This window comes from Heloderma suspectum, chromosome 2, assembly GCF_057233095.1.
Source record: "Heloderma suspectum isolate Gila_16-S chromosome 2, 16-S_ref, whole genome shotgun sequence".
Lineage (NCBI taxonomy): Eukaryota > Metazoa > Chordata > Lepidosauria > Squamata > Helodermatidae > Heloderma > Heloderma suspectum.
The window spans coordinates 125,451,311-125,472,514 of NC_139459.1; the positions used below are offsets into that span (position 1 = coordinate 125,451,311).

At 44.5% G+C, this 21,204-nt stretch overlaps 1 protein-coding gene across 2 annotated transcripts in view; it reads left to right on the forward strand.

Moving 5' to 3' along the window:
* The window catches only part of KIAA1958 (KIAA1958 ortholog), a 46,967-nt gene extending 29,183 nt beyond the window's left edge, over nucleotides 1–17,784 (forward strand). Inside the window, exons 1-2 of one of the 2 annotated variants that reach the window (XR_014787821.1) lie at nucleotides 14,582–14,887; nucleotides 15,645–16,831. Coding sequence is in view for 1 of the 2 variants with exons in the window: in XM_084834715.1 (XP_084690841.1) it covers nucleotides 15,645–16,690 (1,046 nt within the window). In the remaining variant the exon portion in view is untranslated. Of the gene's footprint in view, nucleotides 1–14,581; nucleotides 14,888–15,644 lie in introns of those variants that run through there. The other variant, XM_084834715.1, reaches the window with a different exon arrangement.
* The last annotated feature ends 3,420 nt before the right edge of the window (nucleotides 17,785–21,204 follow it).

Here is a 21,204-nt window from a genome sequence, read left to right on the forward strand (position 1 = left end):
AAAACCAGCACCAAAAAAATAATACAGCTTACTCACACCACAGGGACTCAGTCAAAAGCATCAGTACAGAACACAGGTCACACATACAAGCCAGCCAGTCTAATATTAAATAATTCAGATGCCATAAAACCAGCAAGACAAGATGCAGCACAACTCTACTCAGAAGTAAGTCTCATTAAGTTCAATGGGGCTTACTCTCTGATAAGTGCACATAGGATTGCAGCTTCAGAGTTTAACCTCAGTAATCAAGACTACAGCATGCCACAGGAAGAAAAACAAACCGAATAATATGCACCAATACAAAGCATATGGTAAAACAAACATCTGCAGCTGACGCCTTATCTGAAGGAGAAGGAAAGCCCTCAGAACACTCGCCCACCCACCTATCCCAGGATCATTAGCTAATCTGACATTGAGAAAAATTAATTCCCAAGGTTAAATATGGGTACAGCCCATCTGGAAGTAATGCAAAGTAGATCCCACAAGCCTGAAAGTCTGCTCACCCCTAGTGTAGACAATCCCGAGACAGATGGACCAAAGGTTTGACTTGGTAAAAGGTAATTTCTTATCTCTGTGTGTGGGAGAGGTATGAGTGATATAAATAGGTGTGAATGAGGAAGGATGAGAAGGGTGTGTGTGTGTTGGGAGGATTAGCAGATGGATGGATGGATGGATGGATGGATGGGAATGAAGGGAAGGATGAGAGTTGGGGCAGGAAGAGGGCTAGATTTAAGATGATGGGGCATTAGCTGAAGGAGGGAGTGATTTCTACAGTGGAGGCAGATGATGGAATGGGAAGGTGGAAAGGGACCATGTGGGGATGGATGGAGTCAAGAAACAGGCTAGGGAAATGGATGGATGGATGGATGGAAAGGATTCAGAGTAATGGAGGTGGTGGGAAGAGAAAAGAATATGTGGATGGATTGATACGAGCTTAAATTTATAAAGCAAGTAGAGAAAGCATAGCATGAGTTCTGCCACACAAGCACCACACACACGCACCACACACACCACATTTAGCAAAAACAAAAACAGATTAGATATTTCAGATTTGCACAGCGACGCCCTCTTCAACAAATGATGTATCTACCTGTTTGAATGCATAGCAAAGAAGAATGATTTGTAGTCCTTCCCCATCCACCCACAAAGACCCAAAACAGTCCAAAAGAAATACACAGATTTGTCAACAGCAAATTAGATACCCATCATTTTGTCCATCAACAATCAGGCTTCTAGGATGGAGCTAATGTACAGGCCCACAAAAACTTTATCGACAGCGCAGTCCTAAGCATTTTTACTCTGAAGGAAGTTGTATTGAACTCAGTGGTACCTACTCCTTGGTAAGTGTGTTTAGGATCGTAGACACACACACACACACACACACACACACAGGCAGTGGGTCGGTGGGTGGGGAGAGGCATACTGTGGGGCGGCTGCTTCAGGGTCACGGGGGAAGGGAGGAGGTTGCGGCCCCCTCTCCTCTGCAGAAGCCTCAGCCTGCTGCCAACAGCTTCAGAGCAGTAGCAATCCTGGCTGCTTCAGGGTCATGGGGAAGGGAGGAGGTTTCAACCCCCTTCCCTCCCCAGCAACCTGAAAAGTTTTAAGTTCACTCCAAGGCGGCTGCTCCCCACAGAGTCTGCTTCTGTTATCCCTCGCCTCCCTTGCCCAGCAGGAAAGGCAGGGATAAGGGAAGCCTTGGCAAGCCTGTAGCCAGCCTAAAAGTTTGGGGGGGAGGGGGAGTTCATCTTGTTTCCAGGCCTTTTAAAGACAAAATTGTAAACGGTTTTTTAAATTATTTGTTTGTAAAACAAATTTAGGGGGCAGTCTTGTAACCCCTGCCCCCCCAGCTATGGGCCTGAGCCTTGGGAAGGATCACCTCAAAGCCCTCCAGGTGCCCTGAGACAGCTGCTCCCTACGGAGTTGGCTTTTTTCATCCCACTGCTGCTGGGAAATGAATGGAGAAAAAATTCAAGGCTTTCCCCCTCTTTTAACGGTTTGCTGAATTTCCCCTACCCCCCCCCCAATGTTCCCAATCACCCAGGCCACCAGATGAAAAAGAAAGCTATTTCCAACAAATAATTGAAATCAAAAACTAATGACCCCACCCCAGCAAAGCAACTAACGAGGAATCTCTACACCAGCCTAAAATCCTGCATTTAAAATGGGGCTTTCTGCTTCCGTTTTAAATGCAGGATCATGACCACTCCCTTTATCACGTGCTTCCTTTTCCCCCACCCCCTTCCCCCTCCTTCTCCCCGTATCTGAGGGCTCCATCACACAGGTGGAGAATTGCCCATCAATGCTGGTTCTTTCCCCATCCAGTATCAGCGCAGGACTGGGTCGTTCTCTTTAGATGGCCATCCCCATCATGTTATTTTTCGTTTCTTTCCTTCTCATGGGGGTGGTGATGCCACTCAGAGGCATTGCCACCTTTCTGCAAAAAAGCATTACATGCACTTGGGGTATAGCGACAGCTCCTCCCTAGTTCCTGCCCCTTTCCCTTCCCTTGCACATTACTGGTGGATGGGGAGTGACATGCAGACAGTCCCCTCACCATCTCCCCACCTCCCCGTTCAGTGTTTTTGTAAATCTCTGCCGTTTACTCACTGGGAATGCACAGCAGGAGGGTGTCCTGGCAGGTTGGAAGGCTGGCACGCTGCTCTGCCGACCTGCCGCCTTGCCCATCTGCTGCTCTGCTGACCTGTTGCCTTGTTAAGAGCACTGCAGACCAAAAATGGCAAGGACCCAAAGTGGTGCAGGCATGGGAAGGTGAGATGCCCCACAGCCCATTGTCATCACCTTTGCCATCATGACTGCACCCCCAACAACCCAAAACAACCACCCACAGCTGCCAACACGCAGTGGTTCATTCACACTAGGGGAGAAATATACAGGGAGGGCATGGTGCTCCATTTGCGCATATTTGGGGAAATAGCACATTTTTCCCATTTGAGGAAAACACAGGATAGGTGGGTGGAAATGGGAGGATAATGACTGGACGATGATGATGTCATGTAATGGACCCACACAATTCAATGAGTGGCCAGTCATGAATGTGAAATAAGCTGGAGGTGTAGAGATGCTCTGAGTCTTCCATTATCTTTCATTGATCTCGCTCCTCTTCTTGCCGCTTTTGCTCTTTTCATGGAGGAAACTGAAGCCGAACACAACAGGGTAATTTGATAGCTCATTATCTGTGGTCTATTGAAAAATGGATCAAAGGGCATTTAGTGCAGGAGATGCCTCGAATGATCACAGCATCATGTAAAGAGCCCGCAAACTTCCGGAAGGAGCAATCTCAATCGCAGGATAAAAGCTCAGTGTGAAGAAAGCCCCACTCGCTCTTGCTTCTGAGGAAGTTGAGAAAATGAAATGTACTAGTTTCATACGCAAACACACCATGTGGGACAATTCAAAAACCCAATTGATCATGGGTTCCCATTATCACTGCACCAGTTTCTTAATTTGATGGTCCTGATTGGCTCCATAGAACTGGATCAGGACCAAATATGTTAGTGACAGGCAGTGACCCTCCTGTTGAACTCCTTCTCTGCCTTTCAGTCTCAGTGAACTCACTGTAGCGGAACCTTCTGAGCCTGCGCACACACTGAGCATGCTCAGAACTTTCCCCTTGTTTTGTGGTGCTCGGCGAAACAGTGCTGAGTGCAGGGGGCACTAAGGCCGACACACAGAAAGAATCAAGCGTCCAGAGCATGTGCTAATTTAATTAATGGGGGGGGGGACTGGGAGGTGGGGCACTGCCCCCAATATCCCTAGCCTCCAATTGCAAGCATTTCTGAACCCTAAACCATGCTTAATAATTATATCTGCGCATCTCAAAGAGTAATTATGTTTGCTATTGCCAGAGGAGTTGATGGATTCATACTACAGGGGATCTTTAATTCATAGAAGATGTCATAATAGACTCCTTGCAGACCTGTCGTTCACCTTCACCAGGCAAGGATAAGAAGCCATAACCCATTCGACACTCTTATGTTGTGACAAGCCCGTCTGTAAATATGTGTGGACTGTTTAGCATATTTCACACTGATATCTAAACATGAACAGGAATGGTACATTGTCCATCAAAATTTTGATGACATGGAAAGTTCTAAAATAATTGCGGGGTGTATGCAAAATACTTTGGAGTACAGGCATTCTGAGCAACATAGGTACTTGAGTGGAAAGCTATGTTCACAGGAATAATAGGGTGAATATTTTCATTGGGTAAAATTGCCTGTATTTGCTTCTTTATGTGAATCCCCCCACCTTAAAATTGGCACAAATATTGCTTTGGAAAATAATTGTGATTTTAATCCAATCAGTCACCTGTTGATATCAGCCAGTGGCAGATTTTCCAACACACCTAAGTGGTATTTGTCAGTGGATTGGGAACAGAAGTTATACATGTTAATCTTATTACTGCATAAATGGTTCTTTTGAACCTAATTTTTTGGAAGTTTACAACCACTCCTATCTCTTATGTAAAGACACTGATAACAGGACCAGAAGAAACATGAACACTGCAATCCTATACATGTCTACTCAGCAGTAAGACCCAACAAGCTCATGTAAGCATATAGAGGATTGCAGCCTTATTGTAACAAGACAGACACTACTACTTAGCTGCTCCTCAATGAACTTTAAATGGGGAAGAAGAATAGTTAAAGGGTGGATGAATAATTCTAAGCTATTTATTGGCTGTCAGAATACATTAAACAGCCTACAATTACAGCACAATGCTATGAACTTACTTGGAAGTAAGTGCTACTTCATTCAGTAGGTTGTACTCCTATGTAAAAGTGTATAGGATTGCAGTTGTGTAGCACAATCTGTACTTGGACGCAAGTCTCACTTTGTTCATCAGGGCTGATTCCTAAGTAAAGTATGCATAGTTTTGCAGCCTTCATCACCCAAGATTGTTGTAGGGTTGTGTGAATGCTCCCAGAAATAGCCCTGAAAGAGTGGGACATCTTAAAATGTTCGGTAACAAGCCTGAGAATTATGAAAGGGAGATTGTTCTGCCTCTAACTGGTGAGGTGGGAAACAGTGGTAAATGGGTAAAGAAACAGAGGATAGGGTAAGATTAACAATACCTGCCAGATATTTTCTCAGTTTATGCCACTAGTCTCAGGCTGCAGTCCTAAACACACTTACTAGGGGGTGCCATTGAATATATTGATATTTACTTCTGACTAAACATGCATAGGCTTCCTCTGTCACTGCCTTTGCTGAGCACTGTGGAAAACCTGGACTTGTACTACCCCATCTAAAAACAAAACCAACCCCAAAAGGAATTTATTCTTGGAAAAACCATCCTTTGTACATGTTTCAAACAGATACGGATTCATACAGCATAATACAGCCTCCCTCAACCTGGGGCCCTCCAGATGTGTTGATCTATAATTATCAGTATGCCCCATCCATGTGTTGGACTACATGGGAGTTGTGGCCCTACACATCTGATGGACACCAGTTTGGAGAAGCCTGGTATAATATTTCTGTGAGGAAATGGCATCATATAATGATACAGAGAGCCTGTTTTAGATTGAAAATAGGGCAATAGAACTCCAAAAGCCATTTAGTTACAGCTCTTCATAATAACTCATTTCCACAGGCCAAGTTTATTTTAGAAAACATTTAGTCCTTGTCACACTGATTAACATTAAATACGATGTCTTGTCAAAATAGCTGACACACAAATTGAATGCCTGTCAGCATTTCACAATGAGCCATGAAGTTAACTGCAAACAAAGAAGGAAAGGCATCCCCACAATTATCGCTCTTTGGTCTTCTTGGCATTCCACAGATTAGACCCACCTACCCCTTCCTGCTGTCAGTCACTTGAGTGAGGGAAATGGGATTGCTTGAAGAGCTGGTCCGAACCGTCCTTCCTGTTTCATAACCTTGTCTTCATGGGAGTTGGTGACCAATGCTCACCCTTTGGTAATAGATGAGGAATCCCTCAGAGCGAGGTTGAAGAAGCCACATGGTTGCCACCACGTGGTCATTTCTTGCTGCTATGTATTCCTTATTGCCAGAATTGCACCTCACCAGTCTGCTGCCCTATTTTTATAGGGGAAAAGGATGCACTTAATCTCCTGCTTCCCACAGTATGCTGCTGTAGTAATTCTTTCCTATCTTTCAGCTCCTTCTGCCTACAGAACTTCTTCAAGGACTTTGGGGCCCAAGCTCTCTCACTTCTGCTCTCCCAACTTCTGCTGGGCCAAGTTCTCTTGGTGTCAGAGTATCTAACCATACTGAATTATTTTTTAGACAGAACAGAGAGACAGCTAAGTATCTTGTTGCACCATCACTTTTGGTGTGTGACAGATGCACATTCCTTACACATAACCCACACCCTTTCCCTTGAGGATGCACATCTGTTTCCAGAACTGTACATTCTGTGAACATTGAAATACAATACTTTCAACCTGGGAAAATGTGCCCTATATATTGCCTACATTTGTGATAAATATTGTTACTGTTGTTCAGACTGGGGTTGCCTGAGAGCCTCAAGTGACAGCAAGACACAGGTATATGCATGTGTCATCTTGCCATTCACTATGTAACCATCTGAACTACTGCTATGTTTGAGGGATATGAAGTGTTTACAAAAACTCCATTGTGATAGCTCTTTCATACATGCAACTGCATTATGCTAAAGTTATGCAATGAACGTGTTTGTCTTTTAGAGTTTAAGTAAGAATAAGACCATGGTGTGATTATTTTTGTTTTATTTAGCCAATCAGTAGAAACTGCAGCCACCTGCTCCTGCTTAACCCCCTTGAGGTGAGACAAGCTATTGGGAGTATACTGCTTGAGAGCAGGTAAACAGACAGCCAAGCCCTCAGTCGCCACTGGCTAACCACTAGACTGCCCTAACCTCCATGCATCTTCTCTGACTCGGTAGCATGTAACAGACTAAGCCATACAGGCAGAGAAAAGCAACAACTCCTTTTCTGAGTTTGTTTAGAAATCAACCTCCAGTTCCCAAATTAATAGACAAAGTTTATTACAAGAATACAATAAGAAACAGGAAGGGGAAACAAAGTAGGCACTAAAGAAAACCAAGTATAAAACTTGCCAACCTGCACTAAACCTTTTGCAATAAATTACCCACACATAGTAGCCACACAAGTCATCTGAAGTTAGTCAGGAGAAACAGTGAAAGCTCCATCCTCACCAAATGAAAGATCCTAGTCCACATTTATGCATCTTGGCTGGGGGAGGGGCAGAAATAATTGCCCACTTCTCCAATCAAGTTTTAAGCAGATAAGCAAGTAAATACTAGTTAGCACTTTAAAGGCTAAGAGACAATGCTGGCAAAATGCCACTTAAAGGAGAATGGCTTTAACTTACTCTAACAATCTGTATACCATATAGGCTTCCTATTTTAAAGGGTTGGAAGCCCAAACAATACTGTACCCTGATGAGAAACAGCTGCCCCAGCCAAGAATGCCTACAGCTATAGGGAAAAGGATGCTGAAAGGCAGCTTAGTGTCACACATGGCATGGGGAGAAGGGAATTAAACCCTTTCCCCCATGTCACGATCACGAACCTCCCACGGCCACCCTGAAGTTGCTATTAGCCCTATTAGCTTCCATTTGCACTGATGGAAGCTTCCCTTCCAAAGCTAATAGTGGGGGGGGGGGTGTTGGAGGAGGGAGGGGGAGTATTTTCATTGGGACCACAATGTGGGGAAGGAGTAACCCTTTCTCCTTGCACATGTTAATCCTGATCCTAATCTGAGGGCCCCAAAACTGATATTTAAGGTGGTAAGAATAACCACATTCACTGTATTCACACTAATGATGTAACACATAGCTTGTCCCTAAGTCTCAGCAGCATAAACTACAAGGCTGCTGATTGATGAAAGTATGCTTAAGTGAACAGGGAGACTGAGGGATGTATGTGTTTTTCCAAAGAGTCATGATGGGAGATAGCTATGCTTATTTGCTTCTGCTGATCTTGGTTTTGCTTTGGTATCAAATTGTTTTTATTGTTTTTATTGTTGGTTATAACGTTATTGAAAATTACATTGGGAACCACAGTGTAGATTGAAAGATTATAATTAAATTAGGAACTCCTCAGCCCCTGGCTTCACTGAACTTTGCTTTTCTGGCAGGTATATATTACAGGGTACTTCTCTATTATTTGGACAGCCCATGTTTCATTTGAAGAGACTAGAATATAATTAATTAAAACAAAAGCATTCCTTACACACTTTCAAAAGGCATAAAGAGGTGATCATTCGCCCGGTCTCAAATTTGCCATTTTTGGGCAAGGTGATTGAGCGGGTGGTGGCGATGCAGTTGAAGGCACACTTGGAAGAAACTGATTATCTAGACCCATTTCAGTCGGGCTTCAGACTTGGGCATGGGACAGAAACGGCCTTGGTAGATGATATGAGGAGGGCTCTGGATAGGGGTGAATGCTCCTTCCTTGTTCTCCTCGACCTCTCAGCGGCTTTTGATACCGTTGGCCACAGTATCCTCCTGGACCGCCTGGACGGGTTGGGCATTGGAGACACCGTATTGCGGTGGTTCTGGTCCTTCCTCTCCGGCAGGTACCAGAGAGTAGCACTGGGAGAGGAGGTTTCGGACCCGTGGCCACTTACTTGTGGGGTGCCACAGGGTTCCATCCTCTCCCCATCCTCTATGTGAAGCCGCTGGGGGCTATCATCAGGAGTTTTGGGGTGCAGTGTCATCAATATGCGGATGACACGCAGCTCTACCTCTCATTCAAATCTTCATCAACGTTGGCCGTAGAATCCCTGTCCAAATGTCTGGAGACGGTGAGTGGCTGGATGGTGAGGAATAAGCTGAAGCTGATCCCTGACAAGACCGAGGTACTTTTGGTGGTAGACAAGAGAAGGCTAGGGGATGTTGACCTGGTGTTGAATGGGGTACGGCTACCCTTGAAAGACCAGGTCCGCAGCCTGGGGGTCATTTTGGACTCCCAGCTGTCCATGGAGGCTCAGGTGTCAGCTGTGAGCCGGACAGCGCTGTATCAACTCCATCTGATACGGCGGCTGCGCCCCTTCCTTCCCAACCATCTGCTCCCATTGGTAGTACATGCCCTGGTCTCCTCTCGTTTAGACTACTGTAATGCGCTCTACGTGGGGTTACCCTTGAAGACGGTTCGGAAACTGCAGCTGGTACAGAACATGGCAGCTCGCCTGATTAAAGGCAGCCGCCGGCGAGATCACATCACTCCAGTGCTGAAGGAGTTGCACTGGTTACCAGTTGTTTTCCGGGCCAAATTCAAGGTGTTGGTTTTGACCTTTAAAACCCTATATGGTTCCGGCCCAGCCTATCTTAAGGAGCGCCTCCAGCAGCACCAGACAGGCCGCTTAACAAGATCAGCCTCGGATGGCCTTCTCTCTGTCCCATCAGCCAGGACAGCTAGACTGGTGGGGACGAGGGAGAGGGCCTTTTCTGTGGTGGCCCCCACTCTGTGGAACTCCCTCCCTAGGGAACTCCGTCATGCCCCCTCTTTAATGAGCTTCCGTCGTGCATTAAAAACGTGGTTGTTCAGGCAGGCATTTGGGGTGGGTTAGGGTATTTTAGAAATTGTTTTTATTGTAGAATTTTATTATTTTAAACTGTTTTATTGTATGTTGTACATCGCCCAGAGTGGCTGGGTGACCAGCCAGATGGGCGATTAATAAATTTAATAATAAATAAAATAAATAAAATCATGATGGAAGTCCAAGACATCCAGATGTCTCAGCTTGGGTCTTCTCCGTGGTTTCCGCATGAATGAAAATTCAGCACATATCAGATGAAATGGCTCATTACTGTGGCCCAATAAATAGTCTGGTGGAATCATCCAGTACTTTAGCACTGATTGACCTAAGTGGTTATTGTATCATGAGTAATGGAACTAAGTGGAGACACTCGGGATTTAGTAAGGGAATAGGAAGTGCTGGGACAGGAAGTCTGCGGGAGGAGCTGTCACTTATGTCAGCAGGCCTACATGGACGGATGTGCGCACACAACTGAGTAAAGGCCTTTCCTCTAATCTAAAGCCTGCCAGTGATTTATGCGAATGAAACATGGTGGCAGTGTTTCTTTAAAAACCCCTGGAGTGATTTTTTGAACAAGCAGACGTGGCACATGGGCTGAAACCTCCTGGATTTTGCAGACCAGAACCTGGCCCAAGAATGGATCTGCTGGAAGCAGGAGTTTGAGCTCTCTATAGACCAGGCAATGCCTGAAGAAGCAGGAAGCGGGAAAGTGAAACTTTTATTTCACTTGATTGGGATGCAGGGAAGAAAAATATGTGCTCAGCACTGCTTCAACACTGTCAGCTCTACTAGCAGCTTTAGAGGCCTACTGTTCTCCAAATTTCAATGAGACAGTGGAGAGATGTAAATTCTTTACAAGAAATCAGGAGGAAGGAGAAGGATTAGATTGCTATGTCACAGTGCTGTGAACTTTAGCAAGCTCATGTTATTTTGGAGAGCTAGAAGATTCCCTTATCAGGGACAGAATTGTGTGTGGCATACTGATCACCGGTTGCATGAACACCTGCTCTGAGCAAGTGATCTTACCTTAGGCAAATGCTTGGAAATAACTTGGGCAGCAGAGGCCTCCAAAACCAGATTAAAAACCCTAGGAGTGCAAGCAGCCCCTGCTGTACATAAAGTCAGGACAAAACCAATCAAATCAAGGCAGGAACAAGTAAATCAGGGTTCTGCACAGCAGTGTAGTGGTGGCGGGTCGTGCCGGGGCTGTTAATTCTTGAACATTAATTTCTACAGTAAGCAGAATTGCCAAATGCAACCTGCTCTGTCAGCTACACTTTTTGGTCCAAGGTTGGCATATATCTGGGCAAACCAACCCTGGTGGAGGGAAGGAAGCAGAAAAAAATCAGTTGGGGGAGAGGAGAAAGAAGGTGTGTTTGTGTGTGTGTGTGTGTGTGTGTGTGTGTGTGGTTCAATCCAGCTGGGTGTATGGATGTTTCTGTCCTGGAATGGGAGAGATATAAGGAAGGAGCTTAGGGAAGGCTAATGGGTAATGTTGGGGCGCTAAAGGCATATGCAAGGGGGCTGTTTAGATTAGAAGGGATCTGTCCATGAGGGCTGAGTTGAGAGGGTGACACTTCCATAGAGTATCATATTCTGAAAACCTAAAATGTTTGTGAGTGAGTGAAAAAGATTAACACCCTTGCATTTTTTCTCAGACATCCAATTGAAATACCCCTGCCTTACTCTCAGCTGCACTGTTTTTGGATCCCAGTTGAAGGATTTTTGTATATCTTACAAAGTTGTACAATCTTAGAAGGGGGCGTGGCTGTGACTGTCACAAAGGGGCCCTGCACTTCTGAATTTGCCACTACACTACTGGTTCTGCACAGATTGTGAGCTGTATCTACTGTAGCAGGCAGCATGAGCAGAGAAAGGCAAAATGCCTTATGTTTGGCCAGCAATGTGCACGTTGTGGTAAACTGAACCACTTCCAGAGTGTGTGTAGGAAAAAAGGCAAGGGAAATGTATTAAGACATGTGCAGGAGGCTGTAGACTCCACAGACGGTGCTGAGGATAGCAATCTGACACGAACAAATCCTAAAAGCAACAAAACGAATCAACTTACATTTGTAATTGTGAAAGAAAGGAATCAACCTACCCATTTTGGTAATGCAGCCATCCAAGCAATGGATTTGATTGGTGTCCTGCACCAGAAATTTGTCTGTGCAGTACAAAATTCTCCCAAATCCTGGACCATGGAAACTTTCCTGGAGAACTATGGAGATGGTTCTTTAAAAGGCGATGGTTGTTTTGATGGAGAACTATGACTAGAAACTGACCCACAAATAGATCCTGTTTGCTTGCCATGAAGGAAACTTCCAGAGGCATTGTATGAGCCTGTTTGTAAAGAACTAGACAGTTTTCAGAAACGAGGTATTGCCATCTCAGAAGAATTCTAATACTCCCTGGATAAGCAGCATGCTTGTATTAAAGAACCCATCAGGCAAAGTGATGATCTGCATAGAGCCCAAGCCATTAAACCGAGCCCTCAAAAGATGGCATTACCCATTGCCTACAGTTGATGATATCCTGCCTGATCGATCCAGAGCCCGAATATTCACTGTTTTGTGATGTCAGCAGTGCCTCCTGGCATGTAAAGCTAGATGAAGAGTCAAGCAAATTGACTACATTTTCTACACATTTTGGCCGCTATAGATGGATCTGCCTTCCCATGGGCATCTCACCAGCACACGAAGTGTTTCAGAGGAAATTAAACCAGGCACTTGAAGAATTGCTAGGTGTGAAAATAATTGTAGATGACATCCTGTTTATAGGAGAAGGGGCAAATGATGTAGAGGCAGAAAATGATCAGAGTTACAAGCTACAATCATTCTTTCAGGTGATGTGGAGAGGGGAACATCAAACTAAACCCAGAAAAAATTAAACTCAAACAACAACAAGTGACATACATCGGGCATGTGCTATCAGCTGAAGTACTAAGGCCAGATCCGAGCAAGATAGAGGCAATTCAGAACATGCCACCACCAAAGGATGTGACCAAAGTCCAGTGCTTCATGGGGATGATACCTGCCCAAATTTTGCCCACATTTGGCAGCAGAAGCAGAGTGTCTATGCCAGTTCACAAAACAGCCTGTAGAGTGGGACTGGGCAGGGCCACAGCAATGAATATTTAAGACATTAAAGCAATTAAAGATGGATGCCCCTGTCGCTGATGGATACCATCAGCCATGAGAGCAGCTGACTCTGCAGTATGATGCATCTCAAAAGGAATTGGGTGCAGTTCTTCTACAGGAGTAACTGATTGAATATGTATTGAATATGCCAGAGACAGAACATGGGTATGCACAAAAAGAAAAAGAGCTACTGGTTGTGGTATTTGGAATAGAGAATTTCTGCCAGTATACTTATGGACACCCAGTAATTGTGCTTTCTGATCACAAACCGCTAGAGACAATTATGAGAAAGCCTCTTCTTAGTGTACCTAAATAGTTACAACACATGTTGATGCGTCTACAGAAATACCAGATAGAGATCAGATATTATCCAGGAAAAGCTCTAGTGTTGGCAGACACACTGAATCATGCCTATCTGTCCAGCACAGGAGAAGCTGAACATGGGGATTAGAACATTGAATTGATCAACATGATGCACTACCTCCAAATCAAAACAACAAAGCTATAGGAAATTAAAGAGGCAACAGATCAGGATGCACAACTGCAAGTAGTTAACCAGGTAATTCTGGATGGATGGCCTGCAAACAAAGGCCAAACGCCTGCAGGAGCCAAAGCATATTTTCACTTCAAGGAAGAACTCAGTGGCCAAGATGGATTTATATATCATGGGCAGACATTTCTGATTCCAGCCTCTTTACCAAATAAAGTCATGGAAAAGATTCATGCCTCACATATGGGAGTTGACAGCTGCTTGCGACAGGCTCGAGAGTGTGTGTATTGGCCTGGAATGAGTACACAGTTGAGGGCATATATGGAAAGGCATGAGACCTGCCACTCTTGAGACAACCATCAACAGAAAGAGATCTTATTGCCACATGAACATCCCATATGACCGTGGGTAAAGTTTGGTACAGACCTATTTACTTGTAAAGGAAAGCAGTACTTCATAACTGTAGATTACTATTCCAACTTCTGGGAAATGGATAGTCTGCAGGATACAGGAGCCAGAGAAGTGATCCAGAAGCTAAAGACACACTTTTCCAGATATGGAATAATTGACAGATATTAGTGATAATGGACCTCAGTTCACATGTGAAGAATTCAGGGTATTCTCACAGCATTGGGCATCTGACCAGCTTACCTACTCACCAGCATATCCACAAAGCAATGGAAAAGTAGAGTCAGCAGTTAAAACAGCAAAGAAACTGCTGCACAAAACTGTCACCTCAGAGTTGGACCCCTATTTGTCACTTCTGGTCCATCGAAATACCATATCACTGGGATGCCAGACAAGTCCAGCACAAGCCCTGATGGGATGCAAAACCAAAACTCTGCTACCAATGCATGGAGATCTGCTAGTTCCAGCACTAATAGGAAATCACAGAAGGGAGACAGCTTGCAATCAAAGGAGACCAGCATCATATTACAACCGTTCAGCCAGAGACCTCCCATCCCTAGAGGAGAACTGCCCAGTGTAGGTACAGCCTGTGGAAAGACATGAACATTTGGAGTTGTGGTATAAGCAGCAGCTCCCAGATCCTATGATGTGACTACTCCAGAAGGCAGTGTACTACATTTTAATCGCAGGCATCTCCGCTCTTATAAGCAGAAAGAAGAGTTACAGCACGATATGCTGCAGCAACTGCCAGAATCTGAAATTCCCTCAGAGACTAAATCCCAAGGTTTGGAAGAGATCCAAGATCTCTTGGACAGTGAGTTTTCAACAGTGAAAACTGTTGAACAGTTTTCAACAGCTTGAACAGTGACAAAGGGCAAGAATTAAAAATGTCCAGATCAGGCTGTCTTTTAAAGAAACCAGCATACCTCAAGGACTATGTAACTAACTGAGTCGATGGTACAGATGTGGCTCCATCTAGGTCATGTGCTAGTAACGTCTGAGGCTCTGACCTTTGGCTAGAGGGGGTTGTATGGTATTAAGTACTGGAAATATTTATTGTAAATGTTTGTTATTGTTTCATAGAGTTTATTGTAAAAAAAAAAAAAGAAACAGAAAAAAGGAAAGAGGTATAATGAGTTATGGATCTAAGTGGAGAGACTCAGGATTTAGTAAGGGAATAAGGAAGTGCTAGGACAGGAAGCCTGTGGGAGGAGCTGTCATGGCAGTGGGCCTACATAGACTGGATGTGCACACTTACCAATGAATGAAGGCCTTTCCTCTGATCTAAAGCGTGCCAGTGATTTATGCTAATGAAACAGGTATGGATCTAATTGATGCCTGGATAGGTAATCCTGTGTGTGTGTGTGTGTGTGTGTGTGTGAGAGAGAGAGTCTCCTAGCGAGAGAGAGAGATTGAGAGAGAGAGAGTCTCCTAGCGTGGTGGCACTTATGATTTATATATATATCATATTTCTCTTGTAGCAAACTGTACATTGATCTGTAGTTACCTTAAAAGTTTTGCTTTGTGTATATGTTGACACATTACAGTAATATGTATTATGCCAAAGCAAACAACATATTTAGCATGTTGAAAAATGCATTTCATTAAAAGTATTTTTCCTGTAATAAATGTGGCTTTAGGGTGTTTTTTTTAATGGAACCAGTACAACCTCTGGTTTCACAAATGAAATGGTTCAGAATGGGTTTACCTTTCTTAATCGGACCTCTGCACACAACACTGGAATCAGGATAAACGTTTTCTATTTTCTAGCGTCTTCCAAAATATAGACCAGCTCAAATCTCAGATTCCCCACACACACACACTTACAAATCTCCATGCCCTAAAATCTGTGCCAGTGACTTGAAGAACACATACTGGTTTGTTTTTCATATCCTTAATAACATCATTTGTGAAACTGAAGTTGGCTTTTCAAACATGACAGGTATGTAATAAACAATACCTTTGTGGTCTTTGTGAACCTTAATTTTTTTCTTTTGTTTTAAGGAAAATTTCAATTTGAGAAAAGGCAGATCTAATAAACTCATTCTTTCCCATTTCTTGTTTTGCCTCTCCTAGACCAAGATGAGAGGGCTGCAGAACTGAGCAGAGAGCAAAATGAAAAAACCATTCGTAGTACCCAGACAGCTCTCCGTAACTTCAGAGAGTTTCTCATCTCTAAGTATCCCTCAGAAACTCGTGAGATCTACATCATTCCTTGCAAAGAGCTGGATGCTTACCTAGCGTCATTCTTTGTTGATGCCCGACAGAAGGATGGTTCAGAATATGAGCCAAATAGTTTGGCCAACTACCAGTGTGGGCTGGAGCGGTATCTCAAGGAGCACCGATATGGATACAGTATTACCAGGGATAAGGAATTCAAACGGTCTCAAGAAGCGCTGAAGCAGAAGCAGATAGAGCTGAGGTGCAAAGGGAAAGGCAACAAACCACATAAGTCGATGAAGCTTACCTTTGCGGATGAGCTGATCCTACGCAAAAGAGGCCTGCTGAGCCGCTATAATCCTGAGGGGCTGCTGAACCTTGTCTGGCTTAATAACACTAAGGCATTTGGCCATTGCACAGGCTTTCATGGGTCCACCCTCAAATGGGGGGACATTAGGCTTCGGGTGACAGAGACTGGATTGGAATATTTGGAATGGATGGGTCAAGATGGTGGTGATGGGAATGCTAAAACCAAGAGAGCGGGCACGGACTCCAGAGTGTATGCGACGCAACATGCCCCGCAGACCTGCCCGGTGCAAGACTACAAGGAGTATGCGCAAAGGCGCCCCCCCGCCATGCGTTATGAGGATGCCCCTTTCTACTTGTCCATTAAGCCGGTTGTCAATCTAGCTGCACTTCACTGGTACAACTGCCAAGCCCTAGGTAAAAACAAGCTGGCCAAGATGGTCAAGACCATGTGTGAGAAAGGGAACATCCCTGGTAGGAAGACCAATTTTAGTGTGTATCAGAGCTGCAGCACACTCTCCGAAGCTCAAAGTAACCAGCTGGTGCTGATCTGCAACAACTTAAGCCAACAGGCCGCTCAGTCAGTGGCGAGCCATTCCAGCCCTGGTAACTTCATTGTGTCTGCCTCTTATGACTCTTCTTCAGACACTGCTTGAAAGGCCTCAAGATGTGAACATTTTGCACTTGAAGCTTTGGATCTGTGCTCAGTAACATGCATCACCTGTGATTCTACACTATCCTCCTGACTCACCTTTCCCCAGTGTCAATTCACTTTATTAAACAAATAATATATATATATTTTTCTTTTTACAAATATGTGAATAGAAATAGTTTAGTATAACTTATATAGTATTTATAGTGCTAATATGAAAAAATGAAGCCTACATATGGGGTGCTAATATGGCAGGTGTTCAAAGGGGGAAATAATTTTGAGGCATAGAAGAAACAAACCATAATTTTTAGGCACAATCAACACTACAAGCCTAATCAGTGTGAAATTAGCTTAACTGTCATGGGGTTGTATTCAATGGGTTGTATGCAATGTTAGTCTAACCTGAGTTCCATTCATTTCAATGCATCTAAGTAGGATTAACAACCCATGGCTTCCCTCAAAGTATGATGGGAACTATAGTTTAATACAGGTGCTAAGAATTCTTTGTTGCAGGTCCTGTCCCTTCATAGATCTACATTTCCCATGGTTCTTTGGTTCAGAGAGATGATAGTTGAATGGATATGAAGCTGGTTCAAATTTGTAGCATGGACATACCTTGAGAAGATGCTTTGGGAAGGCAACAAGGTTAATTAATAGGGACTGACCACTGGGAACATTTTCTGTGTGACCTCCACGCCAATGAATGGAACAAGGTGCTCAAGAGCACTTTTGCACGTCTCCTATTCATTGTCATTGAGCTTGTGCAGAAGATGTTAACAATGGATTGGGCCGGAGGTGCATCACTTTCACCAAAACACGATTTTAAAAAAGAGTTTACATTCCCCATGATGTCTCATGCCTTTTAAAAGTTTGTTATTAATATGACATGAATTCCATGGGGGAAAGGGGAGGAAATGAAGGATAATTGTCTTTTTTTTTTCTTGCCTGAAAATATGCTGCTGTTCAGCCAGATTCTGGGGTTTGGGGGAGGGAAGAGAAAAATGGGCTGCTGTTTTCTGCAGCAATTTCTCTTCTTATCGTTTATCTTCTTGTATCTCAATCATGTCAGCTGTGGGGAAAAAAGAAAGAATATTGATCAATAAAGTAAAAAACAATGAGGAATTTTAAAAAGTATAATACTTATCAATATGCAAAAAAAAAAAGCTTGTGGCAAAAAAAGAGGCTGTTATTCAGAGAATCATAACTTTTCCAAACTGAGCGTCAGTCTTTTAGCACTTTCTGTCTAGCCATTTATTTGTTTTTTTGAAAATGCTGTCAAAGGTTCAACTAAATCGTAGTTGCTGCACCAAGCAGCCACGATTCAAAATAGACTTTGGTTGGCCTAAGGTTGCTTCAGTCTGCAAGGAATTATATGACCAGCATTTATATTTCCTTGATAAAACAGCAATAGCAGCAAAAAATAATGCCCCCCCCCAATCTTCCAGAGAACATGAAAAGTTGAGAGTTTCATCATAAAGCTCAATCTCAATACTCTTGCGTTCTTTCCAGAGAATTAAAGTAAAACAGAAACACAGCCCCATACATTTTTTATACACAGTTATCATCTGATATTCCATAATTCCATACTGGATGGCAGGGTAGCCTTCATGCAGGGTAGATGAGACATTGCAGTCAATTGAACTCGCTGCTTTAAAAAGAAAACACAGTGCTCTCGAGTTCCAGAGAAGGCAAAGCTTTCAAAGCCCTAAATCAGGGGCAGAGAACCTCAGGCCTGGAAGCCAAACCTGGCCCTCCGGAGTTCCCCAGATGGCCAGTTTACAAGAAAACAACAACCCTGACCTACTTTTATAACTTCAATGGCAGCATGACATGAATAAATCAGCAGGTGAAGTGTTTCACGGCATGGAAATAAATATTGCTACCTGCTAGTGTCTGCACATCAAGCTGCTATTAAAGGCACAACTACAATGACAGGTTGAAAAATTGGCAATCCTATTCATACTTATACATGGTGAATTTGCTCCGCTGAAAAGCATCCCATTTGAGATGATCTGGATGTTTCATTGGTGGCATTTGCTCTGTTATGGCCTGTCTACACATGCAAGTCATTTACTTGATGCTGCAGTCATCAAGTGGTGATAATGCAAGTGTGATTATACTAGCCCTATGTCCCAGTAGATACAGTTCTAGGAAATTGCAGCAAAATAAAACCCCAAGAAACGTATGTCTTTCAATCTAAACCGCGCATTTAATCCTTTAGCTGATTCCACCAACATGTCTTTTAGGAAATAAGCAATTGCTTCATTACAGATCAGTTTCCCACCAAACAAAGCTATTTCTCTCTTATAAAAAATATGAAGTCTCATGCTAGATTACGTGTGACATTGCTGTGTTTTATTTATTTATTTACAATATTTATATACCGCTCCTCATCAGAAGATTTTGGAGCGGTGAACAACATGATAAGAATAAAACAATGGTTAAAAGAGTTTAAAAAGTTAAAACGTTTTTTAAAAAGACAAATCCCAATGAAGTGGAGTTCAACAAACCACGGCTGGTCATGCAAGGAAGGCCTCTTGAAAGAACAATGTCTTCAGGAGGCACCGGAAAGAATACAATGTTGGCGCCTGCCTGACCTCTAAAGGCAGGGAATTCCACAGGAAGGGGGCCACCACACTGAAGGCTCTTCTCCTGCTGGACTCCAACTGGGCCGTAGGTCCATGTGGAACCACCAGGAACATGCCCTCTGATGACCTCAGTGACTGGGCAGGTTGGTAAGGAAGGAGGCGCTCTCTCAGGTATCCTGGTCCCAAGTTGTTTAGGGCTTTGTACACTAGTACTAATACCTTAAACCTGGCCCGGTAGCGAATAGGCAGCCAGTGCAGTTCCCTCAGCAAAGGAGTTACACACTGAAAAGGGGGAGCTCCCGACAACAGCCAAGCTGCTGCATTCTGCACTAGCTCCAGCTTCCGGACCAGCCTTAAGGGCAGCCCCACATAGAGCGCATTGCAGTAATCCAGTCTTGAGGTTACTAATGCCTGCACCACCGTGGTTAAGCTATCCCTGTCCAGGAGAGGCTGTAGCTGGCGAACCAGCCAAAGCTGGTAAAAGGCACTCGGAGCTGCAGCGACCACTTGGGCCTCCAGTGACAATGATGGATCTAGGAGTACCCCCACACTACGGACCTGATCTTTCAGAGGGAGTGCAACCCCATCCAGAACAGGCAATGAGCCTATCTCCCGGACCCGGGAACCACTCACCCACAGGGCTTCCGTCTTGCCAGGATTGAACTTCAGTTTATTGGCCCTCATCCAGCCCATTACTGAGTCTAGGCACTGATTAAGGACTTGCACAGCCTCTCCTGATTCAGATGTCACAGGGAGATAGAGCTGCGTGTCATCAGCATACTGATGGCATTTAGCTCCAAATCCCCTAATGACCGCTCCCAGCGGCTTCGTATAAATGTTAAACAACATTGGGGACAGGATGGTACCCTGCAGCACCCCATAGCTCAATTGCCAAGGGGCTGAGGAATAGTCACCCAATGTTACTCTTTGAAATCGGCCCCGTAGGTAGGACTGGAACCACTGTAGCACAGTGCCTCCAATACCCATCCCATGGAGTCAACCCAGGAGGATATCATGGTCAATGGTATCAAAAGCCGATGAGAAATCGAGCAGAATTAACAGGGTTGCACTGCCCCTGTCCCTCTCTCGATGAAGGTCATCCATCAGGGCGACCAAGGCTGATTCAGTCCCATAACCAGAACGAAATCCAGACTGAAATGGGTCTAGATAATCAGTATCCTCCAAGAGTGCCTGCAATTGGTTCGCCACAACCCTCTCAAGTACCTTCCCTAGAAAAGGGGTATTTGCGACTGGACAGTAGTTGTCTAATACTGTTGGGTCCAGGGTGGGCTTCTTCAGGAGTGGCCACACTACGGCCTCCTTAAGGATAGCAGGCACCACCCCTTCCCATAGGGAAGCATTTATCACTCCCTGGACCCACCCAGTCATACCCCTTCGGCTAGCTTTTATTAGCCAGGAGGGACAGGGATCAAGAGGGCACATGGTCGGTCGCATTATTGCAAGCATCTTGTCCACATCATCAGGCCGTAACAACTGGAACTGATCCCACAAAATTGGGCAGATGGTGGCATCAGACACCTCGACTGGTACTGCACTAACAACAGCATCAAGGTCGCTGCGGAGACAAGCAATTTTGTCCTCAAAGTGCGATGCAAAAAGGTCACAGCGGGTCCTCGATGGGGCCAGGGCCCCATTTACTGGGGAAGATGTTAACCGCTGGACCACCTGGAAGAGCTCCGCTGGACGGCTACTTGAGGACGCATGGGAGGCAGCAAAATAAGCCTTCTTTGCTGCCCGCACTGCCACGCAATAGGCACGATTATGCACTCTAGAGTGTGCTCGGTCGACTTCACTTCGAGTCTTGCACCATTTGCGCTCCAGCCGACGTCCAGCCTGTTTCATTGACTGCAGCTCCCCAGTATACCAGGGAGCAGAACGGGCTCCACAGTGCCAGAGAGGGCACTCAGGT